Below are 14,799 nucleotides of genomic sequence, written 5' to 3'. Positions count from 1 at the left end.
AGAGGAAACAGGAGGCGCAAGATGAAAGAAAGCTTATGCTATGTGGCAGAATGTAGATCAATTAAAATGGGTTAATTTAAGTAATAGAAACTAGTTAGGATTAAGCCGAAGCTAAGGTCAAGATTTCATGATTAATAATATGTCTCTGTGTTGTTATTTGTGGGGTGGTGGTCCTGACTAGAAAGTACTGTTACACCTGTATGTTACATAGGAGATTGTGGAGCTACATTATCTGGGTTCTCTCTTAACAAAGCAGGGTACATATGGCTCTGCCTTCATTAACATGGCAACAGCAAGCAATGGTTTCTAGTCTTTCAGAAGTCAGAGCAGATGTCCACTGTCATTTATTTACCCTTGTGGTGTTGGAGATTGAAACTATGGCCTTGTTCATGCTAGGAAAATGTTCTACCACTGAGCTACATCTTCCAGCTTGATTGTGGATCTTAATGTTAGCAAGGATTATAGCTAGTTTATCTCAAAATGATTATATATTTCAAAGTACAGTCTAAGATGTCCAAATTTTCAATTTTTTTCTTTGAATGTGGTAATGATGTATAATTTTCAACAATGAATCTTAAAATATCTTTTATTTATATTCCTATTAAATTTCTTGCTCATGCCTCCACTCTGTATGGCTCCCAGTAAACTCCTATGTCTCATAATGATCCTCTTGCTCCTGATTTGTTTTCCTCCTCTCTTCATTTTTCATCATTCAACTCAAGAATGGGTTTAGTCAAGCAGAACCCAGGAGGGAGGTAGTCATAGGATACTGAAGTAAGAAAAGCTAAAAACTCTCTTCAGTACTGGAGGGACAGGAAACGCTGGTGCATGAAAAACATGTAGCCAGTCATAAGAGAGACAACTTTGCTAGAGGTATTTTAAGTACTTCTTAAAATAGTCGACTGATCTTAACAAAGTATGCAGTTGTCCTAAGATTTGTGGTTGCAATTTTGATGGTTATTCAAAGAGATTTCTGTATAAAAGCACCTTGACTAGAGTTAATAAATACAAATGAATAGACTCACATGTGTTTTGAAAGAAGGAGAAAGGCTAGTGTTTATGTTTGACAGTCTAACAAAAGAATGTGAGTGTGATTTCTAGTTCTCAGTACAGAATTAGTTCAGAGGCAGTAGATTCTACTCAGGGTTATTCTCGGAAATGGTTGATTCTTGGCTGTTCCTTGTGAGTATAGCAAGTATTGCCTGTTTGAGGGTGTCCTCATGTATCCCTCATGAGAGCTCATGATACACAAAGTGACACATCAAATACTAATTCTTTTATGATATTTTTTGAACCTGATACAAACCCAATAAATCATCTATTTCCATACCACAAAGTACCAAATGGATACTTCTAGGCCAATAAGCCTGCAGACAGATAGATGCACACAAATGCATCTAACAACCTAACTTCTGTTTAGCAGACATCAGATAGTCTTCCTTAATGTGTTGAGAACAGCTTCAATTACTCATCAAGTGTTCTAAGCAGGGTAGCAGCCATTCGTGCCTTGAAAGAGTGTGACTGTAATGGAAATTTGGCAACTGACTGCATGTTATCTGTTGTTTTAATACAACTGACTAGGTGATTGCAAAAGGCTTATTGAGACCACAGTTTGGAAGCTGAGACTTCAAGAAAGTGGTGCTGGCATGGGTAAGGGTCTTTTATTGAATCAAAACATGATAGAGGCCATCATGTGATGAGACTTCTTATAAAGCTACTAATGCCATCAAAGGGTTCCTCGTATAAGAGCTTATCCAATCCCAATTACTTCTTTATGACCCCATAGTCACTGTTTACCTATGAATTTTCACCATATAGCATTTGGGGGTTTCTACTCAGACTAGAGCAGTAACTGATCCTCATACCAATCATTTAGTTGTTGCCAATGTATTTTCCCAGAGTATGCACACTTGTCTACCAGTTCACTGTGACAGAAAGCTGTTAATTTTTGAATTCTTCCCTTCAGTACTGGAGGGACAGGAAACACTGGTGCATGAAAAACACTTTTACTGTTTTTACTGAGAAACATTTACTGTTCAGTCAGTTTGAAGCTGAGAACCCACCATTTCATTGCTATATCACTAGGTCATGAAGTTAGCTTCTTAGTTTAAGTCATAATTAAATTATAAGACTAATTATAACGTCTACATACTATAGTGTCTTCAGTTGTAATTGGATGTGCTTGCTTTACCTACACTGGGTTGGCACAGTAAGAATAGACGTTCTGTGCAGAGGTTCCCATAGGGCATCCACTAGGGGAAGAGGACACAGTCCTATAGGTCATCATTGTGATTCAGTGTCAGGGGTTGGAAGCAAGGAGTTAATTAGAATCTGCCTTCGATGAACTTCAAGCTCATTTTCATGAGATTTTTCACCTGTCTTAGCAGTTCTTGATATAGTGTGTTTTGTGAAATGCATTAGGTATTCAGTGAAGCTGTTTTCAGGCTTATTATGCAATATTCTGATTATGATTCATGAAAATATTCCATTAAATACAATCACTACATAATTACTGTGCTTAATCTACAACATAATTAACATTTTCATGGAATTCTGATTTAATCAATTAGTTTTTATCCAGTGTAACTTAGGTGTAAATACTTTTTATGATGCAACACCCCCAAATAATCATCAAGAACTGAGATAATATACAACTTTAAGTAAAAGTAACACATTTCCTATTTTATGTTATGTATGTCAAAATTTGAATGATAATGTTGTTATTTAAAAAGGTAAGTTATAAATAGATCATTCTACCTCTTCTAATAGTCTTTTAACACTTGATTGTGGTGCTTTAACTTGAATTGTACATATGCATACCTCAGTGTGACCATCTGTTGGAGATAGGGTTATTGCAGATCTATTTGGTTAGGTGATGTCATACTGGAGTAGGCTGCATGATCTTCTAGTGTTTTCTTTCTGTTGCTGTGGTAAAACACTCTGACCAAAACCAGTTTGGGGAGGAGGGAATTAATCATAGTGAAAGGCTACACACTGACTTGCTCCCTGGTGTTTATGCTCAGCTAGCTTTTTTATGCAACCCAGGACCACCTGCTTGGAGATGGTACCATTAACAGTGGGTGGGAACTCCTACATAAGTTGGCAATCAATACAATGCCCCCATAGACATTGTATAGGCCAATTGAATGAAGGGAGTTCTCAGTCACCTCTTCCCAGGAGTTTCTAGTTTATATTAAGTGACAATAAAAGAACTAATGAATACAACATAATTAGTGTTCCTGTAAGAACTGGTTCACATGTAGGTAGAGACATACAATGTGAAAGGTTAGAGTTATGCAGCCAAGAGTCAAGCAGTTCTAAAGAAAATAGCCGAAAAATGACCAGAGAAGATAAGAAGGGACAAGGGGTGTCCTTGACATGTTAGAGGGAACACAGTCCTACTGGTGCTTGATTTTAGAATTCTAGCTTCCGGAACCATGAGATAATGCATTTCTATTGCTTGAAGGCCCCCAATTTGTAGTACTTTATTATGGTACTCCTAAGACACTTAAACATTTGCTAAAACTCAGCAGAAAAGTAAAACTTAATGTAATCAGTATTATAAAATTCTTTATACTAGTGTATGTATGGGGGGTATTTTACTAAGAACTTTTAAAATGCATGTTCTATTTATAGTTGAAGAAAATGTTATATTCTTAAGCAAGAATTGGCATAAATGTAAGATTTCTGTTCTTCACACACAGCACCTAGCAGAGTGTTTTGAACAGAAATCATCCCTCCATACATTTTGTGGCTTAGTTTAAAAATATTAAATATGAAAATAGTCTACATATTAAAATACCTACTTAAAGTACCTGAGGCATAAAATGTGTACAGTATTACTGAAATGTGGGAGTAATCATGGGTAAGAATTTACATGAATTTCATCAAAACTATTTCATTCTGAATCTACATATGGATAGAAAAGAAACTTGCTGCTGCTGCTGCTGCTGCTGCTGCTGCTGCTGCTGCTGCTGCTGGTGATGGTGATGGTGATAATGGTGGTGGTGGTGATATGATGCAGATGATGATGAAGAAGAAGGTGATGATGATGATTTTGTGTGTGTGCCCTTCTTTGGCCTTTGAAAAAGTATTCTTAGCACTTCTGCTGTGTGACAGCAAGAATAAATAAAATAATGTGAATATCTAGTTCTTGGTATTTACTTGCCAACTGTTTTTACTATATTGGGTTTGGTAAGGCTAGACAACAAATATAATGAAGAATGAATTTTGAGGTTTGTCTGTTTATTTGTTGTGCTTTTTTCCTCCTCAATAATCAAGAGGTGATTTTTGTCAAAGGGGTGGTGTTATTTGATGGACTGACACCAGTAAAAGGTCTGAGCTCCCAACCAAAGGCGAGAGCTTCCTGGCATCAAGAATCCATATGGGCCACTAGACAAGACATGCTGGTGGAGTGTCTCTTGTCAGGCTCTTTGAGAAATACTTTTTTCCATCCCTGGAGTTTTTGTCAGCCTTCTTCACTCCAATTGTGCTGGCTATTTTGGCTTGTACCTGTTCTACTGGTAGAAATTTAAAAAACAAGTGCACCCTCTGACCTCTCAGCCACTCCTGAGTGTTTGCTTCTGGAGGGTTGTATTTCTTCTCCACAGAACCAAGCCTATTTTATCTAAAACTTGTCCTATCAATATGTCTCTGGAATGATAAAAAGAAAAATTAGCTTGGTGGCACACATATTAATTCTGACATCAGGGAAGCAGAGTCAGGAGGGTTGTGAATTTCAGGCCACCTTGGCCTACACAGCAAAGCAAATCTCAAAAACAGAGTGAGTAATGATGACTTGGCTTTTAAAATATTGTTTTCCTTCAAAAGAAGTATATGCTTTTATATGTGCATTTCCTAATTAAAAAATAACTGGTCTTGTTTTCTGTGACTCTTCTTCAAGAAGCTCATGTTGACACCCTCAGGTATGTTTTATATTATTCTTTGTGCTGCTCTTCCTCTTAATCCTTCTGCTTAAGCCTATATTAAAATATCTTTATTAACTCTCACCTCAAATGAAAGTTTATTTAATAACGTGAAGCATATCCTAAACACAACAGTCCTTCATTCCATCCTGTATTATTTCCTGTTCTCTTTCATTAGTCCAATAATTTTTAATCTTTCCATTCCTTTTAAAATTTACATTCTTTTCTCTTACTTATGTGTGTGTATGTTTCTGGGCACATGAATGTATACACACACATGCATGCATGCCACAGTGTACATGTTGAGATCAGAGGACAACTTGTGAGAATTAGCATTTTCCTTTCCCTATGTGAGTTCCTCGGATTGAACTCAGGCAGTCAGGCTTGTTGCAAGTCTTATCTGCTGAGCCGTCTCACTGGTCCTATTTTTTTTTCTTGATTTTTTTGGCTTTAGAGACTATCTGACTTCCTTCTGTGGTGGAGGAGGAAAACTGAGCTATTTTATGCCCCCATCTCACTTGCATCTGACTTCTTCCTGTCCTGGTGGATTTATGTCTGGCACTGGTTGACTTTGTATTACTGAGAACTAAGTCATGCAGCATTCTAGGATAGCTCTTTAAGAACAGCCTCACCCCCTTGGGGGCCAGTTTAAATACAGGTTTTGCTTGCTTATTTTTCTATTCTTTTATTGTGAGTTCAACCACAAGTTCTGTACAAGCTAGCATTTTCCTGAAATATTTGGGTGTATTTCACAATGTATTGTCATGATCATTCATCTGAAACCTTGGCTCTCTTCTGAAGATGGGGTTTCTGTCCAACTGGTCCCACAGCCACTTTGCCCGAATAAGCACACAAAGACTTAAATTAATTTATAAACTGTTAGTGGATGGCTAGGTCTTCTTACTGGCTAGCTTTGTCTTATTAACCCATTTCTATTAATCTAAGTATTTTCACATGGTCTTATCTTACCGGAGATGTGTCCAGACCTGTTACTCCTTCCTTGGCTACATGGCATCTTCTCGTGGCACCTCTATGCCTCTCTCCTCGACATTCTCCTCATCTCCTAGCTTCACCTATCTTCCTGCCTCTACTGGCCTATCAGTGTTTTATTCATCAACCAATAAGAGAAACATATATACAGAAGAACATGCCCCATCACTCTTCCTTCTATTTAAGTTAATTCTTCCGCAAGTCTGTTGCAAAGCTGCTCCCCGAGATCTTGGCATTTTACTCCACACCTGTCTCCTATGTTGGATTCTGCTTGTGCTTCTTTTATTATCCCTGTAACTAAAAAACAGACACAGCAAAGGAGCAAAGATTTATTTTGGCTCGCAGTTTCAGAGCTGTCATCCTTGGCCTTGGTTCTGTTGATTCTGAGTCCATGGCAGGGTAGTGCATCATGGCCAAAAGGTACCTGATGGAGCTTGAACTTTTTCACCTCATGGTGGCCATGAGACTGAGACTGGGAAGGGTCAGAGACACAACAGCCCTGACACCCCCCTGCCCCCCCCCCCCGACTTCTCCTGCCTGCTGACATACCCCCTCCAGGGAAGCACCACTCCTGAAGTTTCATTGACTTCCAAAATAGTGTCAGCAGCTGGGGAAACATTCCCCTAACAGATGAGACTTTTGAGGGTTCATTTCAGATCCAAACACGATTCTACATTTTTGAATCCTACATCTCTTTTGGTCTATTCCTGCTAGGAATTTCCAGGAGAAAGGCAAATTATTGGGAGCTCACTTTTATGAAAATGTCTACATTTTATCCTACTATTTCATCAATATTTTTGCTGAGCATAGATTTTTTTTGGGGAAGGGTGATTTTTCCTCAAATCCATGAAGATAGTTCCCCATTGTCTTCAGCTTTAGTGGCACCAGTGAAGTTTGTGCTACGTATGTCCTCTTTCATCTGACTGTTTTTTTCTCTCTCCCTATGGAAGTTTCCAGGTCATCTTTTATGCTAATAGTCATGTCTGGGTCAGACTAAACTTTTAAGAGGCTTTCTACCAAATACTTGAGGGTATTACCAGTCTGAACTGGAACAAATCTGAACTAAATGATTGGCTAGCAGTTGATCGGACTGTTTAAGAAGTCTGAGTGTGGGCCAAAAACTGTCATGAGAACGGATGTGTCCTCCCAAACTTTCAGTGACAATGTCCTGCCACACCACTCTTGCCCAAATCGGGAATGGTCAGTTTTTCTGCGCATGCATGTGTGTATGTGCGTGTCTGTGTGCGTGCGTGCGTGCGTGCGTGCGTGCGTGCGCGTGTGTGTGTGTGTGTGTGTGTGTGTGTGTGTGTGTGTGTGTGTAAGAGAGAGAGAGAGAGAGGAAGAAAGTGTGTATGTTTGTGTGAGTGTGTACGTGTGTGTGTGTGCATGTGTGGAAAGTAATGAGTGTACAATAATCTAATTTACTCTTACATTGAAGGTACAATCCTTGGGAAGCCCAGAATTCTGGCAGAAGTGACCCATTAGACTGTGTAACAGATTGGTGTAGCCTTGGACTTAGTTCCCTGGCCCAGTTTCTCACAATTCTGTGGAATTCAGTTCTGCATGCATCCTGAGATCAACAGTATATGTTTTACCTTTCCTGTATTCATTGAACACCTGGCCTAAGATCCCTTTACTTACTTTTCTAATGGTTGATGATGATTTAGACAACCATAGGCCTGGTGTTTTGGTCTATGTGTGTAATCTGAGCAGCAAAGAGGCCGAGGCAGAAGAGACCCCATCCCAAGAAAACTCCTATCTTGCCCAAGAGTTTGTTATTTTCCATGATGAAGAAACATATCCTGCTGACTTCCTGGAAATGGAAGTCTATGTCACCTTTATAATTCTGTTTCCCCATTTTAATTATGTACAGAATAAATGAGAATGTTAATGTAAAACTCCTATACCTGGCACCTGGAATTAATACTGACTTTTGCTTTTTATCAGCATTGGAGAGTGAACCCAAGGCCTCCTACATGCTAAATAGAGTGTCTTACTATTGAGCTATATTCCTAGACCTCATACTTTTTATTTTCAGAGAGTCTCATTAATTTGACCAGGCTGGATTTGAACTACTCTGCAGTCCAGGCAGTATGTGATTTGGAATCCTCTTGAGTATCCTGGATTATAAGCCCGAGTCATCATGCCTGGCTTATTTATTCTTCATTCTTCCCTCCCTTCCATCCTTCCTTCCCTCCCATCCTTCCTTCCCTTCCTCCCTTCTTTCTTTCTCTCCCACCCTTTCTCCCTGAGACAGGGTTTCTCTGTGTAGCCTTGACGTCTTGGAGCTAGCTGTGTAAACCAGGCTGGCCTTGAATTCAGAGAGTTGCCTGCCTCTGCCTCCCGAGTGCTGGGATTAAAGGTGTGGGCCACCACCACCCTGCTAACTTTTTTTTTAAGTGGGATTCTCAGAATATAAATGTAAGTCACTCAATCCTACTGCTTTTCATTCTTGAACAACTTCATATATGTATATAATGTGTTTAGATAATATTCACTCCCTGTTCTTCTCTTAACCCTGTCCCACTCCCTTTGGATGTCTTTTTTTTTTTTTCCTAACATATTCCCCTTCTCCTTTCTTGCTGTTTTTAAAATAACTCAGAGTTTAATTAGGGTTGTTTGCTTGCATGTGCATGAGTGTGGGGTTATTTACGGGATCATAAGAGACTTGTCAATGGCTACACACCCGAAGAAAAATGACCTCTCTGTCTCCTAGCAGCCATAACTGCCCTCATCTATCAATGATTCACTGTCACCTGGATCTATCTTGTGCAGGGAACCGTAGCTGCTGTGGGTTCATGACTCTACTGAAACACGTGCCAGACTTTTTTATAGGTGGATACAATGCACTAAACTGAGATGAATGTGTGAACAATGTTAGTTTTTGAAGAATTATATATTTATTAAGAATACATATGATTCTTTCTATTTCAAATAAAAACTAAGTAATTAAATGTCAGGTAACCTAGATCTTAATGGAGGGCATAGAGGTTGATTGGAGGAAAATCCTCAGTTAATTTGTACACTTCTTGAGACAAAGGAATTTGAAAACATCCCCTTCCCCCTGTAATCAAGTAAGACTCGAAAGGGAAATAAAGTGGATTTTCTTCTCTTTCCACAGCAGGATGTGCTCCAATTTTCTATTGTTGTAAAGTGTCAAATTGCATAAAAAGATCCTTTAAGGATTGGATCCCTTCAATCTGAACAGTTACTTTTGCTGAGCAGCCTTTTAGGATCTGCTTTCTCTGGGTTGGTAGACCAGACCGGTGTTCCTCTCAAGGACACTTCTTTAGCAGGTGCAGTGTAATATTCTTCACAGCCAGCATGGTCTCTGTGCAGGTGGGTTTAATGAGCATTTCTGGCAGTAAAAACCCAAATTGCCCAGTATCTCGAAGTTCAAAAGCAAATGCATAGGGTATTCCATTTTTATAGGCCCAATCCATCGAGTTACCGGAGCTTATGTCTAAAAGTTAAAAAGAAAGATTCACTTCATTAAAGAGTCTGCATTAGTTTTCATGCGCATGCGTGCACACGCGTGTGCATGCCTACAAACACACACACACACACACACACACACACACACACACACACACACACACACACGGCATATTCATGAAATAGCATGTTACTAAGAATGATGGAAGATAGATGACTAAGCAGATAAACTTCTTGCTACAGAGGACAAGAGTTCCATCGTGGAACCCAGGTAAAGATGGAGGGAACTGAGTCCACACACTTGTACTATGTCCTCCACATGCATGCTGCCATACACAAAGTAATAACAAAGAAAGAACAAATTAACAGTAGTTATTCTGCATGGATCTGGTTCATGGATCTGCCAGATCACATGTGCTATCATTCTTGGGATCTGGTCTAAGCATTAATGCTGTGCCAATGCAATGCTCTCAAAGTCTCCCAACCTCAGTTCCCAGGACATTTCTCTTCACCCTTGCTTTGCTCACTTTTTTCACCAATAAGCAATTTCCACTGAGAACTTGCTATTGTTCCTCTCAATTCTTTTCTTTCAAGGTCTGGGGAATTGGAATTCTGTTTCTTCAAGGACCCCTTATTTCCTTCACCTCTCCCACTCTGCTTTCTCACACCTGCTGAGCCCCTTTCTGCCCTGTGAGTTCTGAGGACTTAAACTCTGGTCCTTATGTTTGATACAGCAAACACTTTATCCTTTGATCCACTGAGCACTGAGCTCCTTTTTTGTTTTTTGTTTTTTTGAGACAGGGTTTCCTCTGTGTAGCATTGGCTGTCCTGGAACTTGCTCTGTAGACCAGACTGGTCTTGAACTCAGAGATATCTGCCTGCCTCTGCCTCCTGAGTGCTGTGATTAAAGGCGTGGGCTACCCCCACATGCTCTTTTTTTTTTTTATAAACAAACAACAACAAAACCAAACAAAACTCCAACAGAGTCTCATGTAGCACCAACCTGGCCTGGAACTTGCTATATGGACTAAACTGGCCCAGAACTCACTATATAGACCAAGATGGCTTTTGTCAATCCACTTTCTTCTACCCCCAGAGTGCTGGAATTGCGAGTGTCTTGCAATCCCATCATGCCTGGTAACAATACAATTTCCTAGGACAAGGTACAATGGGCTCATTATATGAAGAGGACAACCAAGTAACTCTGCTACCTCTCAGATTCCTCTAGCTTTGGCTAAGGACAGAAAATGTGCTGAGGCTTCAGTGTCCCTCTGGATGGAGTACAGAGTACAAGCAGAGATAGCATGTGCCAAGCATTACATCATGGTGATGTGACAGGCTCATTTCTATGGTAACAAATTGTTCTGTGTAAATATAATAGTGTGGCTATGTTTTGCACCAAAATGAACAGGGTAGCAAGACTTAGAAAGTGATTTAAAATTATCAGTATCAGTTGGTATGTGATTGATTATAAATATTACTTTCCCCTTTCAAGTTAGCTAATAAATAGCAGTTCAAAAGTCAGGCAAAGTAGCTGTGGCTGGGGCAGGAGGATGGCAAATTTAAGGTAAGCTTTGGCTATATATTGAGACCATGTGATAAGGCAGGGAGGGACAGAGAAAGGGTGAGTCAGAGAGAAAAGTGTGTGTGTGTGGGGGTGGGTTGGGTACAGGGAGGGAAGGAAAAAGGGGATAGGTGGGAAGATAGATGGAGAGGGAGTTGAAACCATCTTAAAAGGTCACTATGGACCTATGATCATAGACTATGGAATAAACCCATTGACACTTGTGCCCTTCTCACTTTTAATATAAACTTATTTGACCTGTAATGTTGATAAACAAATTGACCTTTGTTGAAGAAAATAGGGGGTAAGACAGTAAGACTATGTAAAGGAACACAATCAGGTTCCAGTTACACATACATAGGCATACAGCTTGTGATCACACGCACACAGACACTCATATATGCATGATTGTTCAAGAACAACAAATTGTAGATTTTCCCAAGAACAACAAATTGTAGAATCAGGAAGGCCATGAGAAATGATGTAATCCAGTTACTCATGTTGCATTTGGAGAAATTAAAAAACCAGAATTAATCAATACCCTGGTCAGGACAGCACATCTGGCAGGCTCAGGAATAGAATCCATACCATGCAATATCCAAGTTCTTTCCATATGCTTTGTCCCCTTTTATTTTATATGAAAGAAATACTTTCAAATCAACCTTCAGGAGAAAATGGAGATGAAGATGCAATCTACAGAATGGCATTTCTTAACAGAAGTGGTGGAGATAAGGGACAAAGAGGAGCTGTTGGAGAGCTGAAACATTTACCTCTTTATCTTCCCGAGGCCATTTCCACACTTACAGGACTCACAAATTGCTTAAGGAGCCCATTTTGGCACTCTCCACTGTCAGGGGAGCTCAATTCAACTTACAGTCTTCACTGCATGCTTAGCATATTCTCTGCTTAGACTCGCTTTAAACTGGTACAGTGATTTTTGTCAAGCTGTGGGAAATGAATGAGGTATCAGTTCTTCCCATCTTCTTTGGCTAATCTGATCATCACAAATCTTGCTTCTGGGAGAACACACTTTTCTTCTTAAAGGGAAATCACGGCCCAGGATATTGGTTCAAGAGAGATGATTCTATACGACATGCACAGGAAACTTACACAATGTTTGGGAGGCAGGGCCATGTCTGTACCGTATCCCATGTGCTGACCGTAGGGCCTTCACAGCTTTGTGAGCTGCGAATTCCTGTGGGGGTAAAAATAGAGAAACCGGGTCACTTATATTGCTGCATTGAAACTTCTAGAAACACTGGCATATTGCTTGAACCTATTGGTGGTTAACAGAGAGATGGCAGAGAGGGCTAATTAGTTAACAGCTGTATTTAGTAATAATAAGTTGTGATGTTAATAGTACATTTTGCAACACACTTTATTATTATTTTTTACAGCACTGAGAATCAAAGCACATTTTAAAACACATCTTTTGATTTGGTTGGTCCTCATACAAACCAATGATAAACAGCAGTTTTGTTTTATAGATGAGTAAAGGAAGGCTCAGGTGAGGTTAAATGAGTACCCTGGGTTGACCCATCAAAGATTGGGTAAGCACTCATATTTCCTGAAGTCACTCTGCCCTTTAATTCAGGAGCACTTATTTCTGTGCATTACAAAACAGTTGACAGGGCCATGACAATGTCAGTCTTATCTCTAATTCACATCCTGTCCTTAACAACATGTCAGTGTATGTAACAGATACTTAATCAATATTTCTCAAAGGAATGTTGAAGAAGCCTAAGTCTGCAAGAATATTCAGACAATCATATTGATCCACAAGTATATATTTCAGTAGGTATATACAGATACTTCAAATGCATCTGGATCAATTAAGAAACCACCAAGGAAAACTGACTACCTTTATGCCATGCCATGTGTTTGCTCCTACTGGGAGCAAGAATGTCAATGTAATGACACCTCCTGACTTCTGAGGTTGCAGAGGCTCCCTCAAAGCTAAGTCAAGCTGCTGCAAAGATGAAGAAAGTCAACAAACAACACACACACACACACACACACCACACACCCCTCAACATGGTCAAAATCCTAACTGGAAGATATTCTAGCAGAATAGTACTGTTCTTTAAAACCTTTTCAGATGATACCAAAGGACTAGTTTTATCAAGAGTTTAGACAGGTATTAGATGACAAATGAGAGGAAAACAAGTGTGCTGAAACCAGCACACAACTCTCCCATTTCAATTTGCCTGTGAATAATTTAATACTTCATTTGAAGCACCCCAGGGAACATGACAGTGTGTGGTAGAGTGAGCCTCGGGTTGCTGTCCTTGTTAAGCTCATGAATACACGTGGCATTGTTTATGGCTTTGTGGCTACTCCAGGGCAGGTCTCCAGGCACTGGCAGACCATTTCATAGTGATCTCACTTACGGTGACATTCTTGTAGGAGCCAATGGAAAAGAAATGTAAACATTGTCATAAGGAGTCTATGGAAAATTTCAATATTGTCTCCAACAGTTTTAGCAATATTCTATGGCAAATATAGATGTTTCTACAATTAGAAGATTACTGCATTTTGCTGGTCAGGAGACTTGTGGTTCATTATTTTTGATGACTATGAAAAAATATATTTAGAAACAAAGCACCACTTTGCTTATTTAGACAAGGTATGTGCACAGTTTTAACTGTTGTTATATCAAGGTGGGATTCAAAGGAATGGAATTCATTGTGGAATTTTCAAACATGCATCATAATACTTTGTTATAATTCATCCTTTCCCTCCATCTTCCCTGTCCTTTCCCTTCCCATAGACCCCTTTTCTACTTTTATGCCACATATATTGTATTACCCTCTCTCCTCCCTTTCCTTAAGATCTCTTTTCCCCTTTTCATAGTCCTCTTGGAGTTTCACAACCAGTAAGAACACCCATCCCCACCCCGTCCCCCTGAAAGGCTTTTAGATTGAGGCTCTTCCTATAAGAGAAAACAGGAGGCATTTGTCTTTCTGAGTAGGCTTGTTTTGTACCATAATGATTTTTAGTTTTATCCATTTTTTTCTTGCAAATGTCATATTTTTTCTTTATAGCTGAATATGTCTATGGAGCACATTTTCTTCATTCATCTGTTGGTGAACATCTAGGCTGGTCCCATGTCCTGGCTATTCTGAATAGAGCAGCAATGAACGCAGATGTTGATTTATTCTTTAGGGTATGTGCCCAAGAGTAGTCTAGCTGGCTCTTGTGGTAGTTCTATTTTTAGTTTTGGGGGAATCTCCACATTGGTTTCCACAGTGGCTGTGCCAGTTTATGGCACGACCAACAGAGTACAAGGGTTGGTTTTTCACTGTATCATTGCCAGCATCTATTGTTGGTTTTCTTGATAATATTGCCTTGACTCTGAAGGCAATTTTAAACTCTCCGAGGTGTCAACACTGTGGTTGGAGGGATGCAGTTGTCAGTATCAAGGCACACCCCTGGAACTTTAGCACATGGGGCTCTGCAACAGTGAACCACAGGTAGGGACAGTGGGCCAGGGTTATTCACTCCCACTGTGATTTGCTCCCACTGCTGAGGATGGGGCTATCTTTGCCTGCCCCCTCCCTTAGCAGAACCCCTTGCAACCTACACTTTTTTTTTTTTGCATTGTCTGACTGTTCCACAACTGCCACCCAGGGTTGTCTCTCACCTTGGGGCTGTGACAAGTTAAATTCGGTCTCCCTGTTTGGGGTCCTCAGCAGGGTAGATCAGTTTTAGGATGGTGCCCAGTCACTGCCCTCTGAATCACAGAGTCACAAAACAGAATTCCTTCCTGTTGTGCACATTTCCAATGAGGCAATGCTGTATCCTCTAAACCCACATCTGGCTTTGAGGCTTGTGAGGGCTGTGGGTTTGTCTGGTGGAAGCCCCCAGTCTCTTCACCAGGGCCAC

The 14,799-nt window shown here is 40.0% G+C and overlaps 1 protein-coding gene and 1 long non-coding RNA gene across 4 annotated transcripts in view; one reads left to right on the top strand and one right to left on the bottom strand.

Moving 5' to 3' along the window:
• Positions 1 to 14,799, top strand: part of LOC118238228 — a 65,413-nt gene that overhangs the window by 45,190 nt on the left and 5,424 nt on the right. For 2 of the 3 annotated variants that reach the window (XR_004767997.1, XR_004767998.1), the window contains exon 3: positions 1,582 to 1,650. The exons of the other annotated variant lie outside the window; for it this stretch is intronic. This is a non-coding gene — a long non-coding RNA (uncharacterized LOC118238228). Of the gene's footprint in view, positions 1 to 1,581; positions 1,651 to 14,799 lie in introns of those variants that run through there. 3 annotated transcript variants of the gene reach the window in all.
• The window catches only part of Cpa6 (carboxypeptidase A6), a 314,492-nt gene continuing 308,883 nt past the window's right edge, over positions 9,191 to 14,799 (bottom strand). Inside the window, exons 10-11 of the mRNA XM_027398702.2 lie at positions 12,025 to 12,109; positions 9,191 to 9,378 (exon numbers count right to left, since the gene is read on the bottom strand). Of these exons, the coding sequence (XP_027254503.1) occupies positions 9,191 to 9,378; positions 12,025 to 12,109 (273 nt within the window). The remainder of the gene's footprint in view (positions 9,379 to 12,024; positions 12,110 to 14,799) is intronic.

The sequence above is a fragment of the Cricetulus griseus genome, chromosome 2 (genome assembly GCF_003668045.3).
Source record: "Cricetulus griseus strain 17A/GY chromosome 2, alternate assembly CriGri-PICRH-1.0, whole genome shotgun sequence".
Taxonomy (NCBI): Eukaryota; Metazoa; Chordata; class Mammalia; order Rodentia; family Cricetidae; genus Cricetulus; species Cricetulus griseus.
The sequence above is the reverse complement of the archived record's forward strand: the minus strand, read 5'-3'. Positions and strand labels throughout refer to the sequence as shown.